Source organism: Hydractinia symbiolongicarpus, chromosome 5 (genome assembly GCF_029227915.1).
Source record: "Hydractinia symbiolongicarpus strain clone_291-10 chromosome 5, HSymV2.1, whole genome shotgun sequence".
In the NCBI taxonomy this organism is placed as follows: Eukaryota; Metazoa; Cnidaria; class Hydrozoa; order Anthoathecata; family Hydractiniidae; genus Hydractinia; species Hydractinia symbiolongicarpus.
Genome location: NC_079879.1, coordinates 8,102,936 through 8,117,434, shown reverse-complemented (window position 1 = coordinate 8,117,434; position 14,499 = coordinate 8,102,936). Strand labels below are relative to the sequence as shown.

Below are 14,499 nucleotides of genomic sequence, written 5' to 3'. Positions count from 1 at the left end.
CATAGCGATTGTAAAAACGTTTTATTTAGGCTTTTATACCAAGGGCTGTTCTTTTTATGTGATCATTCCATTCACCCTCGTTCCCAATGGTTTTTTTACTTTCTTGATTAGACGAAAGACTTCGCCGTATTCTCTCATAACAAAAAGTTCAAAAACCTAAAGACGAAGGTACATTAACAAGAATTATTTTGTTTTAAGTATATCGTGCTGGCATATACATTATAACTAAAAAAAACTGCATTCAGTACAAGTTTGTCTTATAAACAACTTAAAGGCACATGCTTCGATTTGACTCAAAAACCAATCAACCTGCCAGGTGTTAAACTGGATAAGTAAGTTAGTAACGAGAAGTTTTAACGTCCTTGGGGATTCCATCCTAACGGTTGGCTCTTTCTTCCCTCCGACTGTTACTATGTTGCATTACCGCCAGAGATACGTATAGCATTACTCTAACTTGCTTGCCTGCCAAACAAGTCGATTAGCGGTCAGTAGATAGCACCAAATGGGCTGAGAGTGGGGACTCGAACCCGAAACCTTATGATTACAAGTCGGATGCGCTATCAGTACACCATCTCCGCTAACAAAAAAGGCTGTTAAAAACATTATAAGTGCAAACATAGCGCGCCAGCTAAAGTCTTGTAGAAACATCCATTGCTTGATAGAGGCGTTTATTTTACAAAGAGTGTTCATCCAAGCTGTACCGAGCACAGCGAAAAGCAAGTACTACATACCTCAATAAAATAAACTCATAAAAAATTACATGTCGCGTTATATCTTGGAGGGTTATATCAAAATATAACTTCAAAACATCGGATTAATATAGATGGAAAGGTGCGTACTTCCATAAAGACATGCTCTTAAAGAAATCCTACCATACTCATTTTCTGACGCCCATTTTATTGTGTTGTTCACATAGAACCGTCTTGTAACGGCTAGGAACTTCTTCAGTCTGTTTTGATAAAAACGCTAATTGGAAACAAGGCGAATTAATTCATAGGTTGGGTACAAAAAAAAGAAAAACATTGGTATTATATATGGAAATATACGGTTAAGAACGGCTACAAAGTTTAAGAACAATTTAAAATACTTCGTCTATATATTCTATTAAATACTTAACACGTAAATCACAAGCTAAAACACAGCAGAAAGGATACACCTACATAAATGGTAAAATTTGTTGTCTAACAAGCTGAAAATTTTAAACAATTTCTAAAGTGGCACTAATGCAAAGTTGATCCTATGTAATCAACCCCTCACCCCAAGACTTTTCTCTGAGAGGACCTGGGGACGAAGTTGTCCCTGCACTACTTCAGGTGAGGCTTTATTTTGCTCGTACCGTATCGCTTATTTTATAACTCCAAATAACTTTCACCCCTTGTCAAAAGTTTACTTTAAAAACACTCAAAAATTTACATTGTATGCCAATTTTAAAGATCTCATATAATCATCTGTTATGTTTGTTTTATATTTTTTTAAATCAATAGGAATGGCATCCTTTCTTTGTTTTTATCCCATTGAGGGAAGATTTTCAATTCTAAAAAATCTAGGCATCAAATAAAAAAAATTATGAAAATTACTACTTCACGAATTCCACACAAACGTTATATTTATGTCAATATACAAAAAAAATTATACGTAAAATTAATACCTTGTCGTTGGTTTATAAATCACTAAACGATTTAAACCCTGTTAAAATGCAATAAAATTATTAGATTGACCAGGTCTCAAATCAACCTCGTCCCCAGGACTAACAAGTCCTGGGGACGGGGTTGGTCCCAAATTAATCGTCTAGCTAGATTATAAATTACGAGTCAAATAATCTCATTATGCACGTTTTATTAGACAAATTATGAAAAAAATATCCTACCTAGCGAAAACACACTTACGAGGTGAATCAATCAATTCTGAAAATGGATACGCCTTTCAAATTAACTTGAATTACTTTGAGAAGCAAACAGGACACGCAGTTAACTATAATTACCATGTTAGGTATGGTTTATAAGAGGGCAAGGCATTGATTAAACTCCAAAGATTAAACTTCTGCAAGTCATAGTAACTTAATAAGCTTTATCTTGAAAATTATTAGCCGGGTAAAAAAAATGTAAAATTTTGAAATTATAGGTGGCAAATGGTAAGCATGTAATACGAGTTTGATAAAATAATGGAAACATTCTATAGATGCTGACTTGCAGCATCAGCTTTTAAAGCTCTTCTTCAGCCTTCCCACGGTTTTTAAGTTTAGGTTTCACTCCAACAGCTTTTTCTTTGTTAGTTTGTTTCACTCGGACATCTTTCTTCTTTTCGCCTTTCTTCGTTACCGTGACTTTCGCCTTACTTTTTCTATGCACATTTTTGGACATTTTTGGTTTCTTCTCCGTCTCTTTTTTTTCTTTTAATTTTGTGTTGGATTTCTTCTTCGCTTTCTTTTCACACTCCATATCTACATTCTGTGGCTCCACATCAACATTCGCGTCCAGTTTCTTTTCTGTACTTGTACCTTGATTGCCTTCGCCCTGCGAAAAGTCGGATGCATTGTTGTCCTTTTCGGCCATCTGGTTATATTTCGACATAAACTCAGTAATTTCTTTGCTCGCATGGTCGACACAGACATGGAGGCCTTCTTGCAACACCATCAACTCGCACTCTTTGTGAGCATCACAAAACGAGTTTGGACATAGAGCACACATGGCTTTAGCCAACTTACCGCATTCATCGCAAAAGTGCCAAGGACATTGCCATTTACCGCGAGGAGTGCTTTCCAACTTCAAGCACGACACATGATAACTTTTGGTGCACTTTGCCCTGCTACACAAAATTAACTCTCCACCATCTCCACAAATAAAACAATCGTCTTCATGCACTGAACACAAAATAAAAATATAAATTGTTTTTTTCTTTAAACAACTCATATTCGTTTAAAATATATATGCACTAACCGGTTTTTTGTAACTTGATCTTCTGTCTTTTGATTTTCCTTTTTTCTTTGTCTTTAAGCATCTTATTTTTTGCTTTTTCAGCAACAGACATGGCATGTTGAGTTTTGGGTTGGACTCCTAAATATCCGCTGCAATTAGCGGATCCACATTTACATTCTTTTTTCTCGTTACCTAAAGGTAAAAGTTTGATTACAAAATCATGCACAGAGAAGTCAAAAAGAAAGCAGCACGGTCAACGCAGAATGTATAAAATGACAATTTCTTTTCAAGCAAAATTCTGAGAGTATGTCCATATTATCCAAGTACATTCGTTTTAAATTTTAGCACACAATTCAGATATATTTAAGCACTGCCGTTTTATTATACATTGGGAGAAAATAGTTGCCTAATATTGAGCATGGTCACACTCTAACGACGGTTGAACTGTGGTAAGAACGACAAATAAACAAAGGGCAAGTATGATAGTTAAACAGGGGTAAGAATTAGAACAGCAGTTAAACAGGGGGTAAGAATGACAGGTTGTAACAGGGGGTAAAAATGACAGGTTGTAACAGAGGGAAGGAACGGGGTAAGGCGAGAAGAGTAATCAACGCAATATGCAAGAGAAAACTTCATACCAAGACAATCCAGATTGTAATTAAAACATAACTCGTCACCAATTGCAATATCTCTGTTAGCAAACAGCCCGACTCTAACCTCCCCATTCACAGTCCATTTCTGTGTTTCACAGTTCGGATCGCAACTATGATTCATGAAGCGAGATAGGTTAGCTTTAGGATACGCGTCTATGATATTATCTCTATCAATCGTTAAAAAATAATAATCATAGATGTCCTGTTCATGGTACTGTTTTATACGTTTATGACACGTTTCTTCGTCAATAAGCTCGCCAACGTATTCAATAACAAAATCGCCAGATTTGATTTCTAAAGAAACAACGAAAAATTTACAGGTTTATTGAAGTTCCATGAAAAATTTACAGGTTTATCAGACACGTGAACTTCTATAAATCTTCTTTTCTATTATTCAATTATTCTATTATTCTTAACTATGTCTTCCCTAAAAAAACTTAAAAGAGGCACCACTTAAAAATCATTCAAGGACTCCTGCTCTGTGAAAAATTTAAGCTTTATCGGGACTTGGCAGGAAGAAGATTTGTCTTAATTTTTATGATTATGGTTGCCATTAACATTTGGATCTGTAGCTGTTCACAAATTGTTAGTGTAATCTACGCTAGTATGAAAACGATAAATCAAAGTTTTAAATACAACCATACCTTGCTCTGCTCTCAAACCCCATCCTCTTCCTTCACATTTAACTGGCTTGCATTTGACATATTCGCATTTCTGCATTCTCTGATTACAACATTTTTCCCCAGCAGGACATGTTTTTGGACTACATTCGAACAACAGCATTCGATTTAAACATTCAGACTCTCCATTGCAAGGATCGCTAGGTTTGCATTCGCATACTGGCCACTCAGTTTGGTCTAAAATCGTTCTGACACATGATACAGGACGATTAGTCTAAATATAGGACGAATTAAAGAAGCTTTTTAAATCTTTTTTCACCATTTTTGGATGCTTTTCATGATTTTTACTATATATTTTGCTACATTTTAGGTTTGAAAGCAAGAAAAGTAACTATATATACGCAAAGAATAAATCAAAATAACCTTAACAATGGTGGTGCTAAATTTAAACCCATAAAAAAATAATTATTTATAAAGTGCAAACACAACATCTCACCACGAGTCAATGTTTCCTAACTAGATAGAAATGTATTTATATTTCAAGGTTTTCAGGGATTTCCTCTATAGAATGGATAATCAAGGTCTTCAAGTTCACCTGGCCTGACTAGGGTTTTTATAATCTTGCAATGATTACACGAGATATTCTAACGCTTCTTCCTTTCGATACAAAGTGGGAGGACGATACATTGCAATAAAATGGCAAATAAACCCTACCTTTATATTTTTAAATGGTGGTGGCTTGTTCGATTTTCTTTTGCCCAGAACCTCAGCTTCTTGCTCTCTTTTCTTCATACATTCAGTATAAGCCTCTTTAGCTTCCTCTATTGCTAAAAAATATATATATATATTAAAAATTATTATTGAATTTCAGGGTATGCAAGTTGCGAAAAAGTGGAAACTTCTGCTCTTTGATTAACTCATTTTTCCTACTAGTACGCCAGGCTAAAAATATTTGATAAGTACCAGACTAAAAAATTCAAGCAAACTGACACCCATAAAATCTCTAAATATCCGTGACAAACGTCCAAGACATTCCAGGACATTGCAATATGTTTTCCAAAACAAATGCAAGATTTAGCAATATTCCAGAACACTTTATGTCAAAACGCAAATTCTAGAAATGGTAACAAAAGTATGCAAGGGTAACAAATTTTTTTTGCTTTTTTATACTGGACCTTGTATTTCCCAGGTAAAAAACTTAGCTGGCTAATCATACATTGAGCATCTTTACAAGTAAAGTATCACCCAATAAGAGTACTTTCATTGTTGTCGGTTGATGTTACGACCACTATTAAAATGAGAACCAATCCTTTCTGCTTCATAATACCTTAGGTTGTTGCCTAGTTTTTGGTAGCTGCATGTTTGTAGCTTCGGATACTGAAACAGGTACTCTAAATAAGCCAAGATCCCTTCAACCCCTGTCAAAACACAATGCATAATAAAACAAACCTTTCTTAAAATATTTGGCTAATGATACATTTCCATTCAAATTTCCACCTTTATCTCCTTCTTCATATTTAAACACACGACCAGAGTGCAGCCATGCATAATCTCTTGAACCAAAGAACATAACAGGAAACTCACATAGTGAGTGTGTTAAATTTGAAATTCTCTCTGGGATTTCATCAGGATAGCATATTTGTGCAGGCCACCATCTAAATAAAGAAAAAACATTAAAACAAGGCTTCAATTAATATTCTGTACAAATCTTGATTGACGGCCTATGCAATTTCTGTGATAGCACTACCTTCTGTGTGTTATTTTAACAAAAAATTTTTCATTCTACTTTAAACAAGTGGTAAGGCAATCAAGCGATTATTATTTTACTGTAATTATTGTTTAAAACCCCTGAAATATTTTAGTCAGTAAATTACGTATTGTAAACACTCTTCACACTTTTGTGTATTATATAGATTTTGTGGCAAATATTATAGTACTAGTCGATAAACCCCGTGGAGAAATCCACTTAGACAAAAGGTCAATAAAAAAAAGTTGTTTTAGATGTTTTGCTGATGTTAGTAGTGCAGTGCAGATAAAAAATTTTGCGAAAATTGTTTATTCCTTGTCTGTAATGTGTAGAGGTTAAAATGCTGGTCAAAATAACGTATATGTTCTCCACGATTGCCTAAGGAGATATCAGGGATTAAAAATTTTGCTGACGTCACCAATGACCCGTCAAAACCCCAAAAATGTTTTTTAAAAATTCGTATACCTGTTGCATTCATCGTATAGATCTTGAAATGCTGATCAAGAAAATGTATAGTATCGTGTACTTTTGATAAACGGTTGCAGAGATATTAGGGTTTGAAGGTTTTTTGATGACGTTATCAACCCGTCCATTCCGAAACAGATTCAGGGACCCAGGTAGGGGAAAATTACCCAAATTGATCCTAGGTGGTTCCTAGTTACCCACGCTGTGAAAAATCATTGATGTCACCACCTTGTTTCCAAGTCATTGGGCCTCAAAGTTTTAAGTGCACTGTAATGGCCTCATTAATTTAATATAGGATATTGACGTTAAAGAAGTGTTATTGACGTTGTGCCGTCATAAAATCTAACATTTGAGACATTTTTCGGCAACTTTAATAGAAATTTTCAGTGACTTCAAAAAAGATTGACGATATCCACTATGACCATCACAAACACTCCGTTTTATTATATAAGAAGTGCAAAGGTACAAAATAATGCAACTGCAAATAATTAAAAATACCTGTAAACACCAAATTTAACCCAAACAACATCACCATAGCGTGGCTTCTTGTGGTCACGACAATCCTGGCATTGCCAAGATCCCTCTGGAATGCCAGTAAGATTTTCAGTGCAGCCAGGATGAAAAGACGCTGGACAAGTATCACAACAAACCAATGAGCCACCAACAGAACAAACAAAACACCACGTTACATTCACATGGCTATGATTCTTTTTTGTCTTGTCCAAAACAAAATGGTTGTCACAAATCATATTGTGCTGACTTAATACAACGCAACCTGCAATTAAACAGGTGCTTTGGTGGTAGGCCGTTGGGCAACGAATGCATTTTAGTAGTTTTTTACCATTACATATCATTTGAGATGATTTACTTGCAGCACAATATCGACAGGAGTGGAGTGGACAGAAAAATTTACTTCCTGACTTTCCTTCAAATTTAGTCTCGGCTATTTTTTGAATGCAATGCAGATGGTAAAATTTTCCACAATAAACCTGAGAACATTTGATTAAATCACCAGCTTCTTTGCAGGAAAAACAAGTATGATAACCAGTCTCACACTCATCGCAAACAAATGATTTTTGCGGTCTGGAACTCAAGCCAAGGCAATCTGCATGAAAGGAGTTAAGGCAGCTACCTTTACACTGTAAAAGTTCACCATTTGTTTCTTCGCATAACACACAATATTGATCCTTTGGATCACGTTTTGCTCGAGAAGAATCTTGAACTGCCTCAACATTGTCAGTCTGTTTATCTAATGTGGAGACATCATCCACTTTTAAAGAGTTTTTATTCACACTTAATACTGAAACTTTACTTTCCAATTTCGGCTTTTTTAATTTTGTAGTTACAGGAATTGAGCCTTGTTTTCTCTTTATAGACTTTTCAGCATCCTTTATATTTCCTTTTCTCTTTTCGATTGTATTAGAAGTTATTTGTAGTTTTAAACTTACATTCGATTTTACTTGGGAAGACTTGTATTTCTTGTGTTTAGGATTATCTGAAATAGCATTGGCCAACAAAGCATTTGTTTGATGAGCATCATCTTGGCTCAACTTAGAAGAACACTGTTCTGAATCAGATTTTACATTTTCTTTCTCAATTTCAAATGTTTGTTTTACGTCATGATCTCTCAAACTTATATCGTCACTATCTGCAGAAGAAATTGCACTATCAAAATTGTCTGTTTTAATACTTCTCTTAGAGCTTCTTCGTCCTCTTTTTGGTTTTTCCATCATAAGAAGTCTCATTTTCATTGCTTCCTTAATTTCATCGCCAGTGTGAAAATCCTCATAAAGTTTTTGTTTGCGCTTGCGTTTACTTCCTAAAGGCTCCATGATGTCAAACGAGTTATCGTTTGCAATGAGATCAGTTTCAAAGTCTTCTATTCCACTGTCACTACTGTTTTCGCTTTCTAAAACTTGTTTAGAATTTAAATTCTTTTCAGTAAGAGGTACTTTTTGTTGGTTTTTAGATGCTGGCTTAGAAGTCAACTCTTCTTTTTTCTTCGCCATACACTTAGTAACTACTGAGTCATTTGTTTCAATATCATTACATTTATGTGGAATTTTGTTGCCTCTGAAAGATCGTCCACTGTCAGTACACTTATCTTCAGCTTTTGAAACCTAATGAGATTTAATTTAAAAGACAACATTAGAGGAAATTAAGTTCAGAACTAACACATGTTAGGTTTAATTAGAAGGTCATAATACCCTGTCCATGCCACACTAGTATGAAAAACCAACATTAAGCAAAGCATAATGATAGCAACTTTCACAAAATTTTTAGATTATACTTTCTCAAACTTGAAAATAATGCAATGTGTGTTATAATTGTACGTCATTGTGATATTTGGTAGAGTTTAAATATATAAAAACAAAAAGCCAAAATGTAATTACCTATATTAACAATTTCTATACAAAATATATATAGATGTGTTAAAAGCATAATTTAGGTCACTCTGTTAAGAAAAAGATGTAGGGTGTTGGATTCGACCTGAGTGTTCAGTTGAGGTTTTTTCAAGGCAACCTATGACACTTTTGATTCTTCTTTAGTCAATCATTTTTTGAGGCTGACATCAGTACTTTTCACTGAAATTCGTAGTTTTGGTTCTTATTAATGTGGTAGGTTCGAAATTTTTTCTGAAAAGCTTTCGCTTATTTTTTTTTTATTCTCTATACAATGCAATGTGTGATGTCATTGTTTTTTTTTCTTGTTTTATAAGGCGTCTCCAATTTAACTAGTTGTTCTACAGGCCCGACCGACCCTAATTTTCACGGAAACAAAAAAATAATATCAAGGAAAAAAGTTTTAAAGAAGAAAAAAAGGGAAAAAACAAATTCTCATCCTTTCTCGTGAAATTATAATGAGCATAGAAGATAATCAATGATGTTATTTTTTGTTGGTTGAATGTCAACAAGGTGAATCAATAACGTTACTTTACTTAGGAACACTGTTGTTGACCATTTGGAGGTTAATTCTTTGTTCATGGTAATTTGTTGCAATAAAACTGAAATGCACAATGCGCTAATTTTGTAATCACAAAAATAGTTACATGGCTAAACAGAAGTTTTTAAATTTTTATGTGATTTGTAACAAAAGTTAGCTACTTTCGCTAAAATAGTTATAATACAAACGAAAAACAAGACCGATTGTTGTAAAACCCTCCTTCGTTATGATTAATATATATGTTTAAAATTACGCTAGCTAAACTGTAATACAGTCGATACCATTTAGAAAAAATAATTAAAACAAGATAGAATACGCTTATCGTAACACCCTCCTCCATTATGAATTTTTAAAAAAATGATTTTACTGCTGCAATAGACTTTAAATATTCTCAACTAAACAACCATAGTCCAAAAAAGAACACTAAAATTGTTTGTTTTATTATTTTAAGTAAGAAAAGAATATTCTGTACAACCTTCAAAACAGCACAAGAATAATTCTTGCTGTATAACTTTAAAAACAACATAAAAGAAAAATTCTTGCTTCATAACTTTTAAAAACAAGTTTTTGAGCATGCAAGTATTTTTACTTTTTCACCTTAAAACTAGTTACATATTTTTTAGTGAGACAAATTATTATTTTTTCTTCGCAACTAAAAAATATTAACTGCGTGTGTTATGCAAAAATACATAAAAAAAACAGTTGTCATAACACCCTCTTTCATTGTTATTTTTATTATTATTTTTGTTGTCCCAACCATACATCATCATCATCATCATTCTCGGCTTAACGTCCGTTTTCCATGCTAGCATGGGTTGGACGGGGTATATTAATGACCCTCTTCCAATCTGATCTAGACTGTGTTAGATCTAAACTCAACTTCCTCTCTATCAAGTCTGTCCTTATAACCTCCTGCCAAGTCTTTCTCGGTCTGCCTCTGGGCTTTGCCCCAGGAACTATCAAGTCTCTACACTTTCTTACCCAATTATCCTCCTCCATTCTTTCCAAGTGCCCCAGCCAATTCAATCTTCTTATCTGGATAACATCTTTAATTCTACAGAGACTTAGCCTGCTTCTTAGCTCATCTGAACTCTTTCTGTCTCTCAGACTGGCATTACACATCCACCTAACCATTCTCATATCATTCCTTTCTAAATGGTCAAGATCTTCCTGCTTCACTGCCCATGTCTCACTACCGTACAACATAACACTTCTTACACAGGCCTCATACAACCTACCTTTTACCTCAATTGACAGGACTCTGCTAGTCAATAAAAGAAGTAACTCTCTAAACTTTTTCCAAGCAGAACCTATCCTGCAAGTAACACTTCTTCCAACACCCCCTTCACTGCCCAACATATCACCTAAGTAACAGAAGTTCTTAACTATCTCTAACGAGCCACTGTTAAAGCTGGAAATACTTCATTCTCTATAATCTCACCTTTGCAACGCTTGCATACAAACTGTATGCCAGCTCTTAACCTTCCACTAATACTACTGCACTTCTTATGTACCCAATGCTTGCAAGTCTGACAAAAAATTGAGTTACTACCAACACCTTTCCTGCAAACTCCACAAGGCCACTTTCCAACTACAAGGTCACACTTGGCTGCAATGCTACTTTCTCTTCTAGTCCTTTCTTCCACTTCTCAAACTTTTCAACTAATTCTTCCATCGACTCTGCTATGAGAACCAAATCATCTGCATACAATAACTCCCATGGGCAACCTGTTCTGAACTCCATCGACAGCCCTTCTAAGACTAGAATAAACAACAAAGGACTAAGTACAGAACCCTGATGTACACCAACATTTACACTAAATTCATCACTAAGTGAATCGTTAATCCTGACACGACTTCTAGCATTGCTGTACATAGACTGAACCATCGTAACTAGCCACTCATTTACACCTAATTTTCTCATAGCCCACCAAAAAACTTTACGTGGCACTCTATCAAAAGCTTTCTCTAAATCTACAAAGGCAAAATAGAGATTCTTTCTCTTTCCTAAATACTTTTCCTGAAGTTGTCTGAGTAAAAATATTGCATCTGTAGTGCCACGCCTTGGAACAAAACCAAATTGCATCTTATCTATATCAATTCTTTCTCTAAGTAACTTATCAATCACTCTTTCAATAACTTTCATTACTTGATCAACCAACTTCAAACCTCTATAGTTACCCGTTTCTAATGCATCACCCTTGCCCTTGAAACAATTCACTATTACACTCGACTGCCACTCACTCGGAATAGCACCATCCTTTATAATCTGGTTAGCAAGACTTGTAATAAGCTCAACTCCAATATATCCAGATGCTTTTACCATCTCTGCAACAATACCTGATACTCCTGCAGCCTTGCCAATCTTCATTTTCCTAATAGCCTCCACTACCCATTCTGTCTTGATCTGCATGGCTGGCCCTTCTACGACATCATCATCAGCAAATTATCCTCGTCCCAATCAAACTCAGTGTTAAGCAACCTCTGATAATGATTCTTCCAAGCTACCCTTTTCTCCTCCTCTGTGCTAGCCAAAACACCTATACAATACATTCTCGATAAAATTATTTTTATTTCGCCGACTGACTGACCGTAAGCTACTATCGACTTCACCCGTAGAACAACTAATTAAATTGGAGTTGCCTAAGCCTAGTGGATAAAAAAATGCAAAAAAAGGGAAAAAATATTTTTTCAGTAATTTACTTTGGTGAATTGGACTAAATTCTTTGTACACAAATGAGTTTTGAGATTTTCCCTTCAATAGCTAGAAGTAATGTTTAAAAAAACAATTATAATTCAAATTTAATTTATATAGCATTATATTCTGTGACTCCCCATACCACTTAAAATATTGTATTTACTCTATTATTTCTGCCTTTCTTTCACAGGCCTTTATTAGGTTAAAATGCTAATTCTGGAATGGGAGTTTTTATTTTGGGATACAAACATCACCCATTAGCGGCATTTGTATTGAAAATGCACAGGAAATCAATAGTGGCAGTAGAGAAGTGGTTGTCCTACTGAGGTGACTAGAAAGGCAGGTTTGACTGTACGTAAAACAATAATAATAAAGTTTTTTAAGTAAAAAGTAAATATACAAAGTACAACTCACTTTCTTGTTAGTCTTTTTGTTAGAATTAAATGCTTCTTTAACACTCTTCCTAACTTTATCTGGGTTTTCTTGGTTATCGTAACTAAACACATAGGTTAATTTGCGGGATCGTCTATCTAGAAGAGAGGCCTGTTCAGCTTGTATGATGGCGTTATTCCAAGATCTTTCATGATTCTGACTTACAAATTTCTTGCTTCCCAGTTTGCTTGCAGGCAGCCTCACAAAATGATCTCTACCTATGGAAAGAAAAATACATTAGTTGATAGTTATAACACTCTTATTGAGAGTTAAAAAAAGTAGTGAACAGTTATGAATTTAAAAGGCTCTGACTATGAAGAAAAGTGAAATAATTTTTTGTGAATTATTTTAAAAAGAAAAGTTAAAATTTCTTCACATATGTTTTCAGTAGGGCTACTGCCAATAAAGCCGTCCTTAATTAACTGTTGGTTTGCCGTTTTCCGACTCGTAGTTTTGTTGCAGGGTCGGTTGGTTGGCAGTTTTTTGTACCTTTTCGTCAGACAAAAAAAAAGATTTCGCTGTCTACTCTGGCCTTCTCATGAGCCTCGCTTTACTGTATTACGCTGGGTCTATTTTTTGTACCTCTGCACATTACAATTGCTACACTTCAGAACTGCTGTTTGTTGTCGTTCTTAGTCTGGATACATATAAACAAATATGGTAGCCGCTCGAGTTGCGCTATAGCAGTGTAATCTGTTGTTTTGATTTTTTTTTCGTAGCGATTTGTTTGCTATAATTTTATTTAACTTTACTTATACTTTATGGAAAAATGATTTGCGTCGGCGAAATACTAGGAAAATAAAAGAATTTTGAAAAATCCTGAGGCAACTTTTTGTAATCAGCAAGATATTGTGAAGGTTGGTTGGAAAACAGCAATCGAAAAAAAATTTAAGAACGGCCTAACATACTAAATTTTGTGCTTAAGATCAATTTTTTTTTTAGAAAATGGGAAATATTAATAATGTCTATGGTCAAAGCTTTATTTAATTCACTTTGTTTACTTCCTTTTTTTCAATAGAGTAAATAAGTGTGAAGAGGTGTATTAACATTAAAAGTTGAAGTGGTTTTTAATCTCTCAAACAATAAAATTATTGTGCATAAATGTACATGTAATTGACAGAATATTTACAAATGATAAAATTTAAAAAAAGCATATATACATATTAATTACTATAAACACAAGTTGATGGCCAATTTTACCTTGAAATCTTACAATATTGGACTTTGAAACCCAACCACGCAAGGACTGGTCACCAAAAAACTGAACATGGAACTTTACTGCTGTTGATGTGCGGGTTGATTTTTTAAAGTACACAGCTGTGTTTGGGTCATACGAAATCATAGAAGGCCACCAACTATGCCCTGGTATTTTGGACCAAACTAAATCACCAACTAGCAAAATATCAACAACAGCATTGTTTCTAATGTCAGATTGTGTTTCCAATTGTTTCACAGTTCCTTCTTTAATATCTTCTATTATTGTTAAATCCTCACAGGTTTCTTGGACTTCTATCATATTGGTTGAAAGTCCAATATCACCTTTTGGTTGACAACTATCTACAAGCTTATTGCTATTGGAGATTACCTTACTGTTCTTTCGAGCATAAACTTTTTTTACTTTGGGTTTCATTGTTAATTCCTTTATTCAAGATGCAAAAACATTAGTTACAAGATTCATAGTACTTTTAAATAAAAATATGTGGAAAAACATCATTTTTATTACTGCTTAATTAATTAGGTAACACCTTAAAGGAATGAATCTATGTGAATATTGAATTGGTCGATTTTGAAAATTTTTTAGCAGAATTGCGAAATGTTTAAAATTTTAATATTGCTATTTACAACTTCACATGGCTTTTGTGAAATCAAAGTTAAAATAATCTTTTTTATAAATTTTTACTGCTTACTTCAAAGAGGTCTAAACGGAAGATTTTATGCTTTTAATGAATAAGATGTACAATGTCTAAATAGAAAAAAATCTCTATTATTGATCTAATTATTGGCAAAATGCAATTCTCTGAACTAG

General features: G+C 34.2%; 1 protein-coding gene across 1 annotated transcript; it reads right to left on the bottom strand.

Moving 5' to 3' along the window:
• Positions 1-1,028: 1,028 nt before the first annotated feature.
• On the bottom strand, positions 1,029-14,236 carry LOC130644551 (histone-lysine N-methyltransferase NSD2-like). Its single transcript, XM_057450207.1, has 9 exons — positions 13,674-14,236; positions 12,456-12,691; positions 6,899-8,520; positions 5,638-5,843; positions 4,903-5,015; positions 4,213-4,462; positions 3,554-3,862; positions 2,937-3,107; positions 1,029-2,860 (listed from the first exon to the last, which is right to left on the bottom strand). Exons 1-9 carry the CDS (start codon positions 14,101-14,103, stop codon positions 2,202-2,204), a joined length of 3,996 nt encoding a protein of 1,331 aa, XP_057306190.1. The 5' UTR covers positions 14,104-14,236; the 3' UTR covers positions 1,029-2,201.
• Positions 14,237-14,499: the final 263 nt, after the last annotated feature.